The sequence below is a fragment of the Lissotriton vulgaris genome, chromosome 10 (assembly GCF_964263255.1).
Source record: "Lissotriton vulgaris chromosome 10, aLisVul1.2, whole genome shotgun sequence".
NCBI lineage: Eukaryota > Metazoa > Chordata > Amphibia > Caudata > Salamandridae > Lissotriton > Lissotriton vulgaris.
In genome coordinates this window covers 564,494,019-564,513,680 of record NC_141698.1, presented here as the reverse complement: position 1 = coordinate 564,513,680, position 19,662 = coordinate 564,494,019, and the positions used below count along the sequence as shown (strand labels likewise).

General features: G+C 45.5%; 2 protein-coding genes across 6 annotated transcripts in view; one reads left to right on the top strand and one right to left on the bottom strand.

Moving 5' to 3' along the window:
• DEXI (Dexi homolog) overlaps positions 1 to 15,835 on the bottom strand; it is a 171,276-nt gene extending 155,441 nt beyond the window's left edge. The window contains exon 1 of one of the 2 annotated variants that reach the window (XM_086941418.1): positions 15,739 to 15,835. The gene's annotated coding sequence lies outside the window, so the exon portion shown is untranslated. Of the gene's footprint in view, positions 1 to 15,282; positions 15,409 to 15,738 lie in introns of those variants that run through there. The other variant, XM_086941417.1, reaches the window with a different exon arrangement.
• Positions 15,836 to 15,992: 157 nt separating this feature from the next.
• CLEC16A (C-type lectin domain containing 16A) overlaps positions 15,993 to 19,662 on the top strand; it is a 704,284-nt gene continuing 700,614 nt past the window's right edge. For 3 of the 4 annotated variants that reach the window (XM_086941414.1, XM_086941413.1, XM_086941415.1), the window contains exon 1: positions 16,000 to 16,235. In XM_086941414.1, the coding sequence (XP_086797540.1) occupies positions 16,153 to 16,235 (83 nt within the window). In that variant the 5' untranslated portion in view covers positions 16,000 to 16,152. Of the gene's footprint in view, positions 16,236 to 19,662 lie in introns of all 4 variants that reach the window. The other variant, XM_086941416.1, reaches the window with a different exon arrangement.

Here is a 19,662-nt window from a genome sequence, read left to right as displayed (position 1 = left end):
CCCGCCGCGACCACGGATTGGGGCGCAATAGGGTCGAAACGTCGACGCCCAATTAGGTCCAGAACACTCCGGGATTCTGCACAAATGATACTGAATTCAAAATACAAATACCTACGAATTCATCACCTGGCTATATCAATTATTTTCTTTTGCGTGAGCATTGATTTCTCAGTTGCATATGTGTATCAGAGAGCTTCTAATTTTTGTTTCATTTGCATGTATTAGCATTGTCCAAAGTAATTGTTCCTACCCAACAGAACCAATTAGTCAGAGATTCAGTAAGTCAGTGAGTGAGAGAGTCAGCCGGTCAGTGAGAGAGAGAGAGAGAGATAGAGAGTCAGTCAGTGAGAGAGAGATGGAGAGAGTCAGTCAGTGAGTCAACGAGAGAGAGAGTGAAAGAGTCAGTCAGTCAGTGAGAGAGAGTGAGTGAGAGTCAGTCAGTCAATCAGTCAGTGAGAGAGCCAGTCAGTCAGTAATAGAGAGAGAGTGAGAGAGTGAGAGAGTCAGACAGTCAGTCAGAGTCGGTCAGTGTTGGTCAGTCAGTCAGACAGTAGGTCAGTCAGTCAATGAGAGAGTCAGTCAGTCAGAGAAAGTGTGAGAGTCGGTCAGTCAGTTAATGAGTCAGTGAGAGAGTCAGTGAGAGTTAGTCAGTCAGTCAGTGAGAGAGTCAGCCAGTCAGTGAGAGAGTCAGTCAGTCAGTGAGAGAGTCAGTCAGTCAGTGAGAGAGTTAGTCAGTCAGAGAGTCAGTCAGTTAGTAAGAGAGTGTCAGACAGAGAGAGAGAGAGAGTCAGAAAGAGAAAGTCAGTCAGAGAGAGAGAATCAGTGAGAGAGAGTGAGACAGTCAGTTAGTGAGGGTCAGTCAAAGAGTCAGTCAGTTATTGAGAGAGAGTGAGAGAGCAAGTCAGTCAGTGAGAGTGAGAGTCAGTCAGTCCGTGAGAGGGAGAGGGAGAGAGTCAGTCAGTAAGAGAGGCAGTCAGTCAGTGAGAGAGAGATTGAGAGTCTGTCGATCAGTCAGTGAGTGAGAGAGTCAGTCAGTCAGTCAGTGAGTGAGAGAGTCAGTCAGTCAGTCAGTGAGAGAGTCAGTCAGGGAGAGAGAGAGTGAGAGAGAGAGTCAGTCAAGTCAGTCAGTCAGAGTCAGTGAGAGTCGGTCAGTCAGTCAGTCAGTCAGTGAGAGAGTCAGTCAGTGAGAGTCAGTCGGTTAGTCCGTGAGAGAGAGAGAGTGAGTCAGTGAGAGAGAGAGTGAAAGAGTCATTGAGAGAGTGTGAGAGAGTCAGTTAGTCAGAGAGTAGGTGAGAGTCAGTCAGTGAGAGAGAGAGTGAAAGAGTCAGTCAGAGAGAGTGAGTGAGAGAGTCAGTCAGTGAGGGAGCCAGGCAGTCAGTAATAGAGAGAGAGTGAGTGAGTGAGTGAGTCAGAGTTGGTCAGTCAGACAAGGAGAGAGTCGGTCAGTCAGAGAAAGTGTGAGAGTCAGTCAGTTAGGGAGAAAGTCAGTGAGTCAGTGAGAGAGTCAGAGTCAATCAGAGAGAGAGAGAGAGAGAGAGAGAGAGAGAGAGAGAGAGTCAGAAAGAGAAAGTCATTGAGAGAGAGAGAGAGAGAGAGAGAGAGAGAGAGAGAGAGAGAGAGAGAGAGAGAGAGAGAGAGAGAGAGAGAGAGAGAGAGAGAGAGAGAGAGAGAGAGAGAGAGAGAGAGAGTCAGTGGGAGAGTCAGTCAGTGAGAGAGAGTGAGAGTCAGTCAGTTAGTGAGAGTCAGTCAAAGAGTCAGTCAGTTAGTGAGACAGAGTGAGAGACTCAGTCAGTCGTTAAAAGAGTGAGAGAGTCAGTCAGTCAGAGAGAGAGCCAGTCGGTCATTCAGTGAGAGAGATGGAGAGAGTGAGAGAGAGAGTCAGTGAGAGAGAGAGAGAGAGTGTGAAAGAGTCAGTGAGTGAGAGAGTCAGTCAGTGTTGGTCAGTCAGTCAGTCAGTCAGTAGGTCAGTCAGACAATGAGAGAGTCGGTCAGTCAGAGAAAGTGTGAGAATCAGTCAGTCAGTTAGTGAGAGAGTCAGTGTGTCAGTGAGAGTTAGTCTGATTCAGTCAGTCAGTCAGTCAGTGAAAGAGTGAGTGAGAGAGTGAGTCAGTCAGCCAGAGAGTCAGTCCGGCAGTCATAGAGTGAGTCAGTAAGAGAGTCAGCCAATCAGAGAGAGAGAGAGAGTCAGAAAGAGAAAGTCAGACAAAGAGAGAGAGAAAGTCAGTGGGAGAGTCAGTCAGTGAGAGAGAGTGAGAGTCAGTCAGTTAGTGAGACAGAGTGAGAGACTCAGTCAGTCATTGAGAGAGTGTCAGTCAGTCACAGAGAGAGTCAGTCAGTCACAGAGAGAGTCAGTCGGTCAGTCAGTGAGAGAGATGGAGAGAGTGAGTCAGTGAGAGAGAGAGAGAGTGAAAGAGTCAGTGAGAGTGAGTGAGAGAGTCAGAGTCAGTCAGTGTTGGTCAGTCAGTAGGTCAATCAGACAATGAGAGAGTCGGTCAGTCAGAGAAAGTGTGAGAGTCAGTGTGTCAGTGAGAGTTAGTCAGAGTCAGTCAGTCAGTGAGTCAGCGAGTGAGTGAGAGAGTTAGCCAGTCAGTGAGAGGGAGAGAGAGTGAGTGAGTCAGTCAGAGAGTCAGTCAGTAAGAGAGACAGAGTCAATCAGAGAGAGTCAGAAAGAGAGTAAGAAAGATAAAGTCAGTCAGAGAGAGAGTCAGTCAGTGAGAGAGAGTGAGAGTCAGTCAGTTAGTGAGAGTCAGTCAAACAGTCAGTCAGTTAGTAAGACAGAGTGAGAGACTCAATCAGTCATTGAGAGAGTGAAAGAGTCAGTCAGTGAGAGTCAGTCAGTGAGAGAGTCAGTCAGTGAGAGAGTCAGTCAGTGAGAGATTGACAGTCAGTCAGCCAGCCAGTGAGAGAGAGTCGGTGAGTGAGAGAGAGTGAGAGAGTAGGCAGTCAGTTAACTAGAGTCAGTGAGAGCCAGTCAGTCAGTGAGAGAGACAGTCAGTCAGTGAGAGAGAGAGAGAGTCAGTCAGTGAGAGAGAGAGAGAGAGAGAGAGAGAGACAGTCAGTCAGTGAGAGAGAGAGAGAGAGAGAGAGAGAAAGTCAGTCAGTCAGTGAGAGATATAGAGAGTCAGTCAGTGAGAGAGAGTGAGACAGTCAGTCAGTGAGTGAGAGAAAGAGTGAGGGAGTCAGTAAGTCAGTAATAGAGAGAGAGTGAGAGAGTCAGTCAGTGTTGGTCAGTCAGTCAGTCAGTCAAAGAGAGAGTCAGTCAGTTAGTTAGTCAGTGAGAGTCAGTCAGTTAGTTAGTCAGTGAGAGTCAGTCAGTGAGAGTCAGTCAGTGAGAGTCAGTCAGTGAGAGTCAGTCAGTGAGAGTCAGTCAGTGAGAGTCAGTCAGTGAGAGTTAGTCAGTGAGAGTTAGTCAGTGAGAGTTAGTCAGTGAGAGTTAGTCAGTGAGAGTTAGTCAGTGAGAGTTAGTCAGTGAGAGTTAGTCAGTGAGAGTTAGTGAGTGAGAGCTAGTGAGTGAGAGCTAGTGAGTGAGAGTCAGTCCGTGAGAGAGTCAGTCCGTGAGAGAGTCAGTCCGTGAGAGAGTCAGTCCGTGAGAGAGTCAGTCCGTGAGAGAGTCAGTCCGTGAGAGAGTCAGTCCGTGAGAGAGTCAGTCCGTGAGAGAGTCAGTCCGAGAGAGAGTCAGTCCGAGAGAGAGTCAGTCCGAGAGAGAGTCAGTCCGTGAGAGAGTCAGTCCGTGAGAGAGTCAGTCCGTGAGAGAGTCAGTCCGTGAGAGAGTCAGTCCGTGAGAGAGTCAGTCCGAGAGAGAGTCAGTCCGAGAGAGAGTCAGTCCGAGAGAGAGTCAGTCCGTGAGAGAGTCAGTCCGTGAGAGAGTCAGTCCGTGAGAGAGTCAGTCCGTGAGAGAGTCAGTCCGTGAGAGAGTCAGTCCGTGAGAGAGTCAGTCCGTGAGAGAGTCAGTCCGTGAGAGAGTCAGTCAGTCAGTGAGAGTCAGTCAGTCAGTGAGAGTCAGTCAGTCAGAGAGTCAGTCAGTCAGTGAGAGAGTCAGTCAGTCAGTGAGAGAGTCAGTCAGTCAGTGAGAGAGTCAGTCAGTCAGTGAGAGAGTCAGTCAGTCAGTGAGAGAGTCAGTCAGTCAGTGAGAGAGAGAGTCAGTTAGTAAGAGAGAGTCAGAGTCAGTCAGAGAGAGAGAGAGAGAGAGAGAGAGAGAGAGAGAGAGAGAGAGAGTGTCAGAAAGAGAAAGTCAGTCAGAGAGTGAGAGCCAGTCAGCTAGTGAGAGTCAGTCAAAGTGTCAGTCAGTTAGTGAGAGTGAGACACTCAGTCAGTCAGTCAGAGAGAGGGTGAGAGTCAGTCAGTGAGAGACAGAGTGAGAGAGTCAGTCAGTAAGAGAGGCAGTCAGTCAGTGAGAGAGAGATTGAGAGTCAGTCAGTGAGAGACAGAGTGAGAGAGTCAGTGAGTGAGATAGTCAGTCAGGGAGAGAGAGAGTGAGCGAGTAAGTCAAGCCAGTCAGCGAGAGTCGGTCAGTCAGTCAGTCAGTGAGAGAGACATTCAGTGTGAGAGAGATTCAGTGAGAGAGAGAGTCATTGAGAGAGAGTCTGAGAGAGTCAGTTAGTCAGAGTCAGTGAGAGTCAGTCAGTGAGAGAGTCAGTCGGTCAGTCAGTGAGAGAGAGAGAGTGAAAGAATCAGTCAGTCAATGAGAGAGAGTGAGAGAGTCAGTCAGTCAGTCAGGGAGAGAGAGAGAGAGAGAGAGAGTCAGTCAAGTCAGTCAGTCAGAGTCAGTGAGAGTCGGTCAGTCAGTCAGTCAGTGAGAGAGTCAGTCAGTGTCGGTCAGTCAGTCAATGAGAGAGTCAGTCAGTCAGAGAAAGTGTGAGAGTCAGTCAGTCAGTGAGGGAGAGGATCAGTGAGTCAGTGAGAGAGTCAGTGAGAGTTAGTCAGTCAGTGAGAGAGTCAGTGAGAGAGAGAGAGTCAGTCAGTCAGAGAGTCAGTTAGTAAGGGAGAGTCAGTCAGAGGGAGAGAGTCAGAAAGAGAGAGTCAGTCAGAGAGAGAGTCAGTCAAAGAGTCAGTCAGTTAGTGAGACAGAGTGAGAGTGACAGTCACTCAGTGAGAGAGTGAGAGAGTCAGTCAGTCAGATAGAGTGAGATTCGGTCAGTCAGAGAGAGAGTCAGTCGGTCAGAGTCAGTCAGTCAGAGTCAGTCCGTGAGAGAGTCAGTCCGTGAGAGAGTCAGTCCGTGAGAGAGTCAGTCCGTGAGAGAGTCAGTCCGTGAGAGAGTCAGTCCGTGAGAGAGTCAGTCCGTGAGAGAGTCAGTCCGTGAGAGAGTCAGTCCGTGAGAGAGTCAGTCCGTGAGAGAGTCAGTCCGTGAGAGAGTCAGTCCGTGAGAGAGTCAGTCCGTGAGAGAGTCAGTCCGTGAGAGAGTCAGTCCGTGAGAGAGTCAGTCCGTGAGAGAGTCAGTCCGTGAGAGAGTCAGTCCGTGAGAGAGTCAGTCCGTGAGTGAGTCAGTCCGTGAGTGAGTCAGTCCGTGAGTGAGTCAGTCCGTGAGTGAGTCAGTCCGTGAGTGAGTCAGTCCGTGAGTGAGTCAGTCCGTGAGTGAGTCAGTCCGTGAGTGAGTCAGTCCGTGAGTGAGTCAGTCCGTGAGTGAGTCAGTCCGTGAGAGAGAGAGAGGAGGCAGTCAGTTAACCAGAGAGTCAGTGAGAGCCAGTCAGTCAGTGAGAGAATGAGAGTCAGTCAGTGAGAGAATGAGAGTCATTCAGTGAGAGAATGAGAGTCAGTCAGTGAGAGAATGAGAGTCAGTCAGTGAGAGAATGAGAGTCAGTCAGTGAGAGAATGAGTCAGTCAGTCAGTGAGAGAGTCAGTCAGTGAGAGAGAGTCAGAGTCAATTAGTCAGTCAAGGAGAGAGTCAGTAAGTCAGTCAGTTAGTTAGAGAGTCAATTAGTCAGCCAGTCTGTCAGTGAGAGTGTTTTAACGAATTAACCCACTAAAAGCAGCCTATATCTTCAAGATCTTTCCCCGTGCCTTGGCCTCCATTGGACTCGAGCGCACTTCCCCACAGGGTGTATTAGAATGCAGCGTTGTTTCTGCTGTGCATGCATTAACCCACTAAGACGTCTGTATACCTTAGAACAGAGGTCTTCAAACTTTTGTAGGCTGCGCCTCCCCAGCTGAATTTTTTTAGATGTTGGGCCCCCCCACCACCTGACAGAAATTTCTGGAATTGACCGCCACGCGCACATTCCGTACAGGGGTGAGTGAGGTGACCATATGAATTTGGGCGCGCATGTTAGTGCAGAGTGGGACGAATGAATGTATGGTTAGTGGTGGGCTTATTGGAGTGAGATTGCAGATGGAGCAGTGAGGGGGACAGGTGAGTGAAGTGTCACGAGTGCAGTGGTGAGTAGTGTGCTCTTGTGACTGCGGGGTGAGGTACAGGGTGAACAGCGCAAGTGCATTGTGAGTGCAGAGTGATCACTGTGAGTGGAGGGTAAGTGGGTGAATGATGTGAGTGCATGGTGTTCAGGGTGGGGTGAGCGGGTGAATGGTGTGAGTGCATGGTGATCAGTGTGAGCGCACTGTGATCGCTGTGAGTGCAGATTGATCACTGTGAGTGGAGGGCAAGTGGGTGAATGGTGTGAGTGCATCGGGATCAGTGTGAGTGCTGGGTGAGGGTGAAAGTGAAGGGTGAGAATGAGGAGTGAGTGGTCTGAATGCAGGGTGCATTCCCAGACACTTGAAGTAACTCAGCATGTTATTGACGGCAGCATAGGGTTTCAAATGTGTTAAACCATTGCTAATATGGCAGTAACCAGGGATCAGTGTGGAGGAAATAAATAATGTGCTGACCCCTCAACAAACTTCCAGTCTTATGATTAGGGTTGCCAGCTCATTATATTTCAGCACTTGTCTGTGCAGACTGAACAGCAAATATAAATAGAAAGAACTTTTCATTGTTTTCTAGAGCTGCATGAATGATCCATGACTGATAATAAAAGGGAACAAAGACAGAAAAGTCACATTACAAATGAATACATACTTGTTATTCATAACCACATTTAGCAATTTGCAGGCTGTTTAAACAACACATGGCTGGCTTGCATTTTGCGCGCCAGCCTGTGCAATTTTAAAAGAAACTTTCAGGGACGTTTTAAGGATTTTGGGGCCTGTGGGCCAAATTTATTTTCAGGGTCCCTGTTCGGACCACCTTTGATTTTATGATCCAGTCTCATCTCTTTCATGCCTTCTTTGGTCAAATACTAAATGTGTGTACATTGAATATTCAGGGATAGTGATGTGTGTTTTCAGTATGTAACACAACAGCAGTTCAATAATATTACTGCAAATAATCTGTCACACCCTTCCATTTCTCATATGTGAGGTCATGTATTGATCTAAAATAAACTTTTTACATGGATGTTGCATGATGCATAAACATTTTGTCAGCAAAATGCCTGTAATAGACTCTTGCACATTAAAAGTGAATGATAGAAACACACTATTTACAACATACAGCAGTAGCCACCTAAACAAATGTGGGCAACAGCATGGATGTATGTATTTATTTATTTGTTTGTTGTCACAATTTAAGAAATGATTGCTCTGCCTCTTATTTCCTAGTTCTGGCAGTTATTTTGGGATTTTGATATCCAGGAATGCACTTTTAACCGAAACTACCAATTTGCAAATATTTGACGCTCTCTTCCATCCAATACAGGTGTTCACATTCTTTTTGGAATGTTCATCTTGACTTTTGGGGATATGTAAGTTTTTTTTTTAATTTATCTTACGTGAGCTTAGCTCCCAGTGGTGTAGCATCTGCATTGGTAGCATTGGTCTCTGAACCTGTGTTAAATCTGCTGGTTACTGCACCTCAATTCTACCTTTTGTTAGCTACCCAGCTAATTTATTTATTTTTTATTTATTTAATGCGATTTTATATAGCGCAAACTTTACCCGAAGGTGCCAGAGCGCTTTTCATAAGAACCAGTTGCAAAACATAAGGACTTAGGATTACATGCGTTACGTAAAAGATACAAACAGAAAAAATTGCCAATGTACAAGATGTAAAGTCACACAAGGAAGAGTAACAAACAGAAAGAAAAATTGCAAATGTACAAGTAGTAAAGTCACTCAAGGAAGAGATACAAATGGATATACTCTAAGAGTCACATGGGTCCATGGAGCACTTGCTGTGCCTCTGTTATCTAACTCTCCCAAGAGGGGGTTAATTTAGAGCTGAAATGCTTCAGGTGCAGTGGGAGGCGAAGGGTCTCCTCTGCTAAAACCGAAAGCGTGTCTGTTTGTTTGCTTGCTTTAGGTTTTAGAAGAGGAGACTCCTTGCCTCCCACTGAAGATGTCTACGCTGTGAATTAACCCCCTCCTGGGAGAATTACCCAGACAAAAGCACAGGCAGGTAGTGCCCCGTCGATTTCCCCTCCCTCCTCCCTCCAACCATACCAGAGTTCTCCAGGAAGAGTTGCGATGGACGCAGGGAACAAAGGGTTTAGAGAGGAGTGGCTCCCCCCCTGGGATGGTGTCGCATCCCCACCAGGGGGGCGCGCCCCACAGTTTGAAGAACTCTGCCTTAGAAGGATAAGAGGCAGATTGGCCGACCTAAGAAATAATCCTGTGGCCAGCATGCTATACAAAAGTTTTGGTGGTGCACGCATTAACCCACTTGGCTGTCTATAACGAAGATCTTTCCCCATGCCTTGGCCTCCATGGGACCCGGGCTAAATGCGTTAAAATGCTGCTGATCTACCTTGTATTAATAAACACTAAAATACTGTGGCCAGCATGCTATACAAATGTTTCTGCCCTGCACGCATTAACCCACTAAGCTGTCTGTATACCTCAGAAGGATGAGAGGCAGATTTGTCACACTGTAGGAATAAATAGACATTCAGGATGAACTTGCCTACTTTTTAACGTTTGTGGTGTTTTTTCTACAATTAAATTTTCACTTTCAGAAAGCACGGTCAAGCCAGTTGGCTGCTAATAAGAACAAACAAAGAAGAGTGGGAGGGGGTGCAAATGGCACGGAAGCTGCTTATTAAAAACAGCAGCTCAAGAAGAATGGTGGGGCCGGGGTAGGCACAGGATTACATCTGCCGCCCTGTGTGCCTCTGCTCGCTTCAGACAGCCAAAAGCTGTGTGAGTGACACATTGTAAAGGAGGTGGGACATGCATCCACCTTTAGCCATTTGCGTGCTTTCATTATTGAAAGACACATGCAAAGGCCAATTCAATGTGTGGGAGTTGCCAAACAGACACAGAGAAGTTTGGAATGCTCACAAGAAGCCTCCCATAGAGCAGCGCATGCGCGCTGCGCCAGGCTCGACCTAAAAAGGACAGATGATATAAGTTTAGACCAGTGCCACTTATAAAGTAATTTACTAAGTCTTTGGTACGAAAGGAGCTATTTGTGGTGCTTCAAGCGTCATACCTACTGCCCTCCAAAGAGGATGTTGCACACAAACTCCTTTCAACATGATCACTCCTCCTTTACACGCTATACACCATTCTGTCTAAGGCAAATATGTTAAATCAATATTGAAATCAAATGCAAACATTTGAACTGAATCACAGGTTTGCTCTCTCTATGACGAATAGGCCAATTTGAGACCAATCTCATATATGCACATAGTAAACTGGATGAATTTCAATAGCGAGAGGCACTCTCTCTCTTCAAAAACATATCGATATAGGGATGACACCAAGTGCCATATAAATTGTTTTAATCTCTTTGTTTATTAATCCAAATCTATGGCTGTTAGAGCAGTGTCCTCAAAGTGGATGACTGAAATGTGCTTGGAGTAACAAGGAAGTGATTCTGTAACAAAGGAATTGGAAGAAGTGATAGCCAACTCAACTGAAGAACAGAAAAGTAAAAAACTCAGGAATTCTATGGACATGAGAATGTCTACGCTTGAGGAAGATTTCAAAGCAAGGAAGCAATGCAGTTTGCAAGAGAGGTAAATCTACCTCACTGGAAGTCCTCTAACCTTTGCAAAAATACGTTTCAGGGACCAAGTAGTAAGAAATATAGTCATGCTGGTATGCATGACTATGGGTCACATTTAGAGTTAGGTGGCTGTAGAACATCCGCCAGAAAAAAGCAGCGGATGTGCTGTCTATCATATTTAAAGTATATGGAAGGTGTATACACTCTAAATAGTGCATACATGTCATCCACCGCTTTAAACATAACCCTAAGTCAATAATGGTGTAATAATTCCATGGGCTAGTCTGCTACCAGCTCTGCAAAGTGTTTCTTGGTCTCTTCAGGGATAGAAATTACACTATAAATTACATAACAATACGCCACAAAAACACATATTAAACAATGGAAAATAAATAAACAACATGAAGACCGCACAGAGCAAGAAACTATGCACAGGGCATTGTAAGATTAAAAATCAGTCATTTGGTTACTTTTATTTTAAAATATTATTTTAGAATATCCAGGACCGGCACAATCTTTGTCATGTAAGTGAAACACATAATACACAAGCATTTGCAATTCAATAGGTCTTGCATTTACGCGAGTTTGAGCTATTCACATTACAAATAACAATGCCTTTTATTTTAGTTTTTAAAACTTAAATAAAAGGCATTGTCATTTACAATGCCAATAGCTTAAACGTGCGTAAATGCGAGACCTATTGCATTGCAAATGCTTGTTCTTCTTAATGGTACTCCTACCGCATAACAACATAATTTGTGATCGTATTAGTTTGTGATCGTATTAGCCATATACATATAGATTTTTTTAATAGAAGACTTTTTAAAAATATTTTTCAGTCTTCACTTTCCCTATAGCACCATGAAGCCCACGGGCGTTCGAGCGCTTTACAAATTGATTTTAACATAACATAACATTTAACATAACATATATACAAAACCAAAACACATAATATCGTACATCAATATACACACTTTTTACATTATTTATCTCCTTTTGATCCACACCAATAGATTTTAGTACACTCCCCATATCTCAATTCACTCACTCCTTCAATCACCAAACAAGCACATTCTCACTTCAGCCACATTGAGGACCCATAAGGATTTGGGGGCCCCCTTGCACAACAGAGACCTTCGTTAGGCCCGTACGCCAAGGGTCGACATTAAAATAGTTTATTGAACACGCTTTTCTGAGCACAACCACTAGACGGCGGTATAACACTCAGAATAGGTTTAGCACGGAGCGCTATTTTTATATCCATTTAACGATATTGGCACCCTCCCTTCCCTTACACCTACGTCACAGGTGCCTATCTGAACAGACCAAACAACTAACTGCCTGGACCCAACATTTTTTTCCCTGCGGTATGATTTTGTGCTCGAAACAAGTAGAACACCGCAAGGCGCACAAGCTGTTGAGTTTGTTGGGAAAGAGAAGAGTCCCTCAGAAAATAATGGAAATGGACCATGCGATGACCACAGGAGTTGGAAGATATGCAAATAATTAGTAAGTGATCACCAACGGACTTCTAAGAGCAGGGGCAACACCGGGCCCCTTTAGAGACTTCAGTTTGTTAGTTTTAAAAAGTGCGCCTTGATGCTGATGATAGCAACGCTCAGTGCAGTATTAAAATAAGCATTAACCTTGGTGCTTTGAAAAAATAACGTTCAAAACATGCAAGCTGCCAATGAAATGCAGCTAAGTAATTCCAAGCCCGCCAACATGTCTCATCCAAAGGGAATGTGTCAGATGAAAAGAAACCACCCAGTAGAAAAAATGCACATACAAATTCTGAGATATTAGGAGTGGCTCAAACACTGCTTTTATGTAAATGAAAGAGGATGGTTTAGAAAATGGCTAAATAAATGAATACTTAAATGATATATAAAACAAACATTTGGGCGAGGATGCGGCCTAAAGGCTAGAGCGGATGTGCTCGGGAAACGGGTTTGAGTCTCGGCAGGGATGCTCAACTCAGCATCTTGTGATTCTGTGCAAATCTCCTTGTGCCTAATAAACAAGCATTTACAATGCAACGGTCTCGCCTTTTCCAACGTTAGAGCTATTGGCATTGTAAATGACAACATTTTTATTTATGTGTTGGTTTTGAAAACAGATAAATAAAAGGCATTGCCATTTACAATGTCAATAGCTTAATCTCTCGCAAATGCGAGACCTATTGCATTTGCACCCACACACAGAGAGCCCCAACCACACACAGAGCCCCCCCCACACACACACACAGAGCACCACACACACACAGAGCACCACACACACAGAGCGCGCCATACACACACACACACAGAGCGCCCCACCACTTTCAATTGTCAACTGCCACCACTGGTGCCAAGTCTCCAGTAGGAGAGTAATGCCACCCCCAGGGGCAGATCCTGAGCCCCACCTGTAGGGCGCCTCCGTCACCACTTCAAGAGACATGGGGTGCAGCCGCAGGCAGCGAAGACCGACGTGCACGGACAGTACAGCAAAGCGGCCTTCCTTGTGCATGAATGGAACATAGATAGTATCACGGGTAAGAACAGAAACACAGAGGAGCGCTGAAACGTATTAACAAGAAAAAGATGCAATACCAATCTTGAGTGAAGGACTGGCGTCAATGTAAGCACGTTGTATAGTCGCGTGGGGAGAGCAAAGCCACAGAATATCTAAGGGCTAGAAAGATATACATGGCTGTGGTAAAGTTGATAATCTACTAACCAGCTGCTTGACAGGCTCAAGGAGCAAACATTATCGCTATGGGCTTACCTGAAGATGAGCAAATGCGTCCGTATGATAACGCGACCGGAGAAACAGTGTTAAACTGAATGCCGGTTTAAATGGAAAAAGGTGAGCCGACATTGCGTTTGTTCACCAAAGCGTCCACCCGTAATGGATATAAAAAGAGGACCACACCAAGACGACTAGCTCGTGTGGGTGGCAGTGGAGCCAAAGCGAGGCCGCCATTTTGAAACTTTATAGAAAGCCTATCAAATGTTAGTAAACATGTAATTATAACGCCGAGGTCTAACATTGGAGCTGTAATGAGAATATTGTCCCAAGAGTTCATTATTAGTGGGAATTGTGCTAAAAAGTGGCGGTACGAAGCTAATTGTTAACAGAATGTTGGCGATCTGTTAGGAAGTAATAAAGAGGTTCTACAATGAACTAGTAGTGTTAATATAGATGAAAAATGTTGAGCCACAACCGAAAAATAGTTGTATTGTAACAAAAAATAGAGAGTGTAAAGATATAAAGTACAAACAAGTTTAAATAAACAAGCGTTGTCAGAGCCGCCCCCGTGGGAGCACAGGGAGGAGACTGTGAGCGAGCGGCGGTACGAAGCTAATTGTTAACAGAATGTTGGCGATCTGTTAGGAAGTAATAAAGAGGTTCTACAAATAACTAGTAGTGTTAATATAGATGAAAAATGTTGAGTCACAACCGAACAAGTTTAAATAAACAAGCGTTGTCAGAGCCGCCCCCGTGGGAGCACAGGGAGGAGACTGCGAGCGAGCGGCGGAGCTGGCACAGACTGACGAAAAAAAAAAAGGAAACGCCCACAATGGCCCACCTCAACATGATGGCAAAAAGGGGCGTGGCTTTAAAAAAAAGACAGAAACGCCCACGAATCTGCTCCAAGACCGATTGACATCATTCTCTTCCAATGGCTAACCTCAATTTATGGAGCTAGCCAATGGAAGAGAGAGGCGGGTTCAACCCCAGTACTGAAAAACAAAATTTCTCGAGCTGCGCGACACTGCTGCGCAGTTACGCCAGTCGAGACCTAAAAATGATTGTGTGTCTGTGGCGAGACCTAATAACAACCATGACTAGTTGAAGAGCAACAAAGACACAAGCCCCTTCATTACTTGAAGGCACTGCTGGAAAGTTGGGGGATCCAGCTGGATCCTTTTCTGGCAGCTATTTCTGAAAAAAACATGCTGAATTAGACCTAGTGTCTTTTTGAGACATGGGGACATAATTCACCAGTGCCCTCACAATGTCTGCATTCTGTTCGGAGCAGCAACCTGCAGGCAACGAGGTTTTTTTTTCTTAATATACTTCCAACCGGGCCTAAAAGAAAGGTCAGTTCTAAAAGGTCATCATCCCTTCTTTTGATCAACTATAATTTTGGCTGGGAGCCATCTGGAGCCTAACACCTAGATGCCAAGAAACAAAGGCACACAGTTTATCACTTCACAAGTACTTTAGAGAAAGTATGACTCGGAGGCAGCTTTTTGACTTTGTTCAACACACTGTGTAAGAGATATGCATGCACTGTAAGAATGCAAATCTTATCTGTGTGAATGAATAACTACACAGTAATGATTTAAAAGACACCTATTTGTTATATGTAATAATTTTATAGCGCTACTAATTCCAGTGTAAGGTGTTAAAGGGCTGTTCATCAAACACAGGGGTGCAATAAATCATGTTTGTAAAACAATGCCCAGGAAATGTAACATAAGACAATGAGGGTTTAAAGATAAAGGAATCACAGATCGTTTTTACTTGTAGACATTATATGTTAAAAGTGAATGGTTGGGAGCAACACAAAGTCAGGATATAAAATGTAACACAGTGATTGTCTTTGTCTGTATGAAAAATACCTTATTACTTCCCTTATTTGCTAATTTATAATAACAACAGATTGAAAAAAGAAAACAATAAAGGATCTAAACACATGACTTACAGTTTGCATGCAGCTCAGTGATGTCAGTAAATAGATCACTGTGCTATATTAGAACAATTTAAACGTATAAATCAGAAATAACAAATTGATCGCAGTGTCAAAATTAGTAGCCCTATCTACATAAAATACAAATCTATGATCTTCATGTTACAGGATGTGGTTTACAGCACTCGCAGTAATCATTTATGCTACTTTGGGAGTCAAAACAGTGACTGGACGAAACACAACTCTCCATGAACTATCTTAAATTATCTTACCACTATTAGAATCCCATCAAAATTGTTTGGCGCACTGAAGTATATGTCTTAACTATGTAGAATATTGTATAATGCAGCCTTTTTGTGACTACTTAAGTACGATATAATCCAGCTCTGTTCGATGTTGGTCAGAAGCTGGTAACGTGATCGCCTCATACTTAACCTGCAAATCCAGTTACCGCATCATGATTTAGTTGCCTAGGAGCACATTTAGGCTTGGCCCCTCAACCAAAAGGGCGTCTTATCATTAAACTGTACATAATTACTGTTTGCACATCATGTTGCCTATTAGGGTTTGCAAATCGTGGGTTCTTCAACACCACTTTCCAGGCAAAGGTGGCACTCCGACAATTTCAGCAGTGCTGTGTGGCAGTTGGGTCACTGTACATACCGTGGTCACAGCGGAGCCCGCTACCTCCTCGCATGTCTTCTAAGCACCCTGCTTTAACAGCTACCCCAGGTCCGCAGTTTCTGACTCTGCGGAGACCAATCTAAGCAGTCTGCAGGAGAAAATTGGGGGCGGGCTTTACTTGCACCGAATTGGACGCAAATGCAAAGGATGGCTACATGTATGGAACTGCCATATTACAAAGGTATACGATCTAACGCTCTATAAAAGAGAGTATGGCCCCGTATAAAACAAAAAAAATCCAGGGTAAGAACAAGAGAAGCATTGTAAATAGCTACATTTGTCATACAGGGAAACGTTCTGGCAAAATTATTTGCTAATTATTTTTGTCACGTTATTATATAACTTAGTATTACAAATCAAGGCAAGGTAATCCTATAAAATGGATACAAATTGAACTGGTTTATTGTAATATTAGATTATATTACCCTGACTTACTGTTTTTCTAAATTATGGTTCCATTATCAAAATGTCCGCCACACATGATTTCAGGTCAGAGCTCTTCTCCATATCGTATCACTCTTCTCTCTCAACGTCAAAATTGATAGAGAAGACGGACATAGTCGAGTTAAAGTCAGTTCCAAGATGGCCGAAAATATTGTGTGACGGCCGGTGCAGACACTGTTGTACAGCCTGTTTGTGTCACTTAGCGACAAGGTTTCTGTTGCGCAGGTCTAGGTACAATGCATGCCGGGATTTGTAGTTCAGGCAGTGTTTGGCTAAGGCTTTCCTATGGACGCTCCTGCTCCGTGTCGCTGTTGCAGGAAAAGACAAGTCACCTCACAGAGCAGCGCTGGCCTGCTCTTTTTCCTGTCCCGGGGCATGCAGTAACCGGATCCGGGGTTGTCCGAAATGTTCGGAAGGTCACGGAGTTGGGGCGCAGGCGGCGGCCCTGGGCGCTCGTCCCGCAGTATCCACTCTCTGGACCACCTCAAGTGAGTGACCGTGGATTGGGGACGCGGTGCAGGTGCGGAGTGGACAATGTCCACGCCACAGGAAAATACCTAACATAAATGTCCAGTAGGCCTACCTACCTTTGACCCATTTGCCATTCTGGCCCTTTGTTGCTTTTTGCCACAGTCGGGTTCAAATATTTTACATTGAAGCCATATTTTTAACAGAATATAAAGAGAAACTTGAAATATGCTATTCCTTCTGGCTCTGACGTAGTAATTAGTACCACTATTTTTCTACAGCAGCATAACATGCGTCTGCCCCTGAGAAAATGTAAGAGCACTAGAAACCCTGTGGGGTGCGTTGAGCTTTGCAACAGAATAAAAAGAGCAGACACAAAAGGCGCCGGTTATTGCACAGATGTAGTATCAGAGGTTCTTTTGAAGGCACATAAGCTCGTTCTACGGTGGGACCGAATAGGGTAGGTGCTTCTACAGACAACTCAATATGAAGTGTGCACTTGGGGACTTTATTATAAGCTGTTTATTTATTTATAAAGTTTTATATATCCGAACTTGATCCCGAAGGATATCATAGCGCTTGTCTCGGGATAGTGGATACCAGCTTTTGAATGTTGCTTCCTATAGCACTGGTGCATGAGTGTGGGCGTCCTACTGGCGTATGAGCGTAGCTGCTGTGGTCTTTGGGGTAGTCCGTGAAGGGTAAGGTTTACAAAGAGGTGGTGCGTATGGCAGATGTGCTTGTGATTTTCGAGGTCGCAGAGTATCAAGATATGCTACAAAAGATGTTTCATAAAAATGGATCTGATGGGATAAGAAATGGTTCTTGGTGTGCAGGGATCTTTCCCCTACGAGGTGTATGTGTCTGACTCTGACTGTGTTCCAGGTATGGGGGGAAATTGAGTGGTACTTAGTTCCTCCTTAGCCTAAGGGAGTGCCATGATTAGTGTACCATGTTAAGTCGAGGGACATGGCTGTGTTTAAGTTGGTGACACTGCTGTAATATTATTCTCTGCACCACGTGAGCAAGTGTAATACAAGGCAGTGTGGTGAGGGAATGAAAAAAATGGCAGTTGATGCTACTGAAAGATTGGGGGTTCAAGTGGTATAACTGAGGTCGAGTTGCCATATCGATTTACTTCAGGTTGATTCTGTGTCCGGTTGCAGGCATGCGTTTACTAATCTTTTTTTTTTTTGTTTTTTTGTTATCGTATGTGTTGGTATAGTTGATTCAACTGAAGATAAAACTAATTTCAAAAGGCACCACATTGTTAATTAAGCGCACACATGCGCTGGCGGCCCTCAACATTGTTAACCCTTTCCATGCTCATGACGAGCTCAGCTCGTCATGTTGCACGGTTGAGCTGTGCTGATGACGAGCTGAGCTCGTCATGAAACAATGGAAATGGGCATCATCCAGCTCCGGAGGGGAAAACACCTAGCAGCGAAGGTGTTAACAGGTGTAGCAGCGAGCCCAGGATGGCACTGTGCTTAGTGGTACAAAAGGGGGTGGTGATGGACGGAGCATCTGAACCAATCAAACACTCACACCCAGTCAAAAGATCCTGGTTTAATCCATCACCGTTCTTTAGCCCACTCTGCCACCCCAGTTCAGACATGGCTATATGCAAATCAGTCTGACCCTGTACCTCATGGGAACAGTCCAAGCCGAACTGCCAAGCCATGCCTTCCCTGGACCGGAAACAAGCTTCCGAGGACCGGTTTCTGGCATTCCAGCCGTCTTCAGCCCGGCTTGCTTGAATCCAGTGGCAAAGTGAGCAAGGGTCTCACGTCTGAGCATACCCTGCCACACTTATGGCGGCCAAAAGCGGTACAAAAGGGGGTGGTAATGGACGGAGCATCTGAACCAATCAAACACTCACACCCAGTCAAATCAGTCTGACCCTCTGCCTCATGGGAACAGTCCAGCCCGAACTGCCAAGCCATGCCTTCCCTGGACCGGAAACATGCTTCCAAATGTTCTGGAGCTACCACCATTTCAACCCCCTGTCACTATCCCAGAAATTGCATATTTTTTGGTGTAGTACTTGTGAGTTCCTTGCCCTATAGTAGGTGCCACAATCCTCATGAGCGCCCCACCACTAGAATATCTTTGCTTTGACCAGTGGTTTTTGAGATAAAGGCTCCTAACTTTTTAGGTTGAGTCTAGACAGCACAGGCACTGTCTGAAAGACATGCTGTATTCAGTATGTGGGCTTTCATGTAGCCCCTTGCTGCTGATTGTTTAGAGAGCGGTACAAAAGTGGGTAGTGATGGACGGAGCATCTGAATCAATCAAACACTCACACCCAGTCAAATGATCTGGGTTTAATCAATCACCGTTCTTTAGCCCACTCTGCCACCCCAGTGCAGACATACCTATATGAAAATCAGTCTGACCCTGTGCCTCATGGGAACAGTCCAGCCCGAACTGCCAAGCCATGCCAAGCCTTTTCCCGTGAGGCTGGTCGATGTTTCTCCCAGCCTCGAGGAGGGGCCAGCTCCATCGGCCCCTTCGGGTCCAGTCTTGGCGGACTTTCCTCCATTTTCAGTATCCTCGTCTTTGGCACTTCTGGCCAATCTTAAATCCAGGTCGCCTCTTGACACTTGCCCGGCCAAATTTTTGGCGAAAATGGCGGCTATTGTAAATCCATTGGCAAACCCGCTCTTGAATCTTTCCTTGAGTCGGGGGTTGGTACCGCAGGCTTGGAAGCAGGCGATGGTCATTCCCCTCCTCAAGAAGCCTGGCCTTGACCCTGAGGCTCTGGCCAACTATAGGCCCATTTCTCTCCTCCCTGCATTTGTTAAGATCTTGGAGAAACATGTGCATATCGTGCTTTCCAACTTCTTGGAATCCCACGATCTGCTACACTCCTCTCAATCTGGTTTCCGCCCCAACTTAAGCACCGAGACGGCGCTTTTGGAGGTGTCCGAGCCATTAAAGAGTCGCTGGATTCGGGAGGCAAAGCTATGCTTGTCATGCTTGATCTGTCGGCGGCTTTTGACACCGTCCCCCATGAGGGTCTCCTCGCCAGACTTTGAGATCGGTCTGAGGGGGACGGTGCTCAGCTGGTTTAGATCTTTCTTGGCTGGCCGTCGACAAACGGTCTGGGCCTCTTCTAGCTCTGCCGAGATGCCGCCCTTGGGAGTTGGAGTCCCTCAGGGCTCCGTGTTGAGCCCGACTCTCTTTAACATCTTTATGACCCCTCTGGCGGCACTGGTGGAGTCCTTTGGGGCCCAGATCGTATCCTATGCCGACGACACCCAGCTCCTCTTTACATGCAGGAAAGGAGAAGACTTCGACGGAGAGAGTATCCGCGAGTGCCTTGGGGCTGTTTTTAAATGGTTCCAGATTAACAGCCTCAAGTGCAACTCAGATAAATCTGAGATACTCTTCTTCGGCTGCCCACTTGATCCAGATTGGCATGAATGGTGGCCTGCTGACATG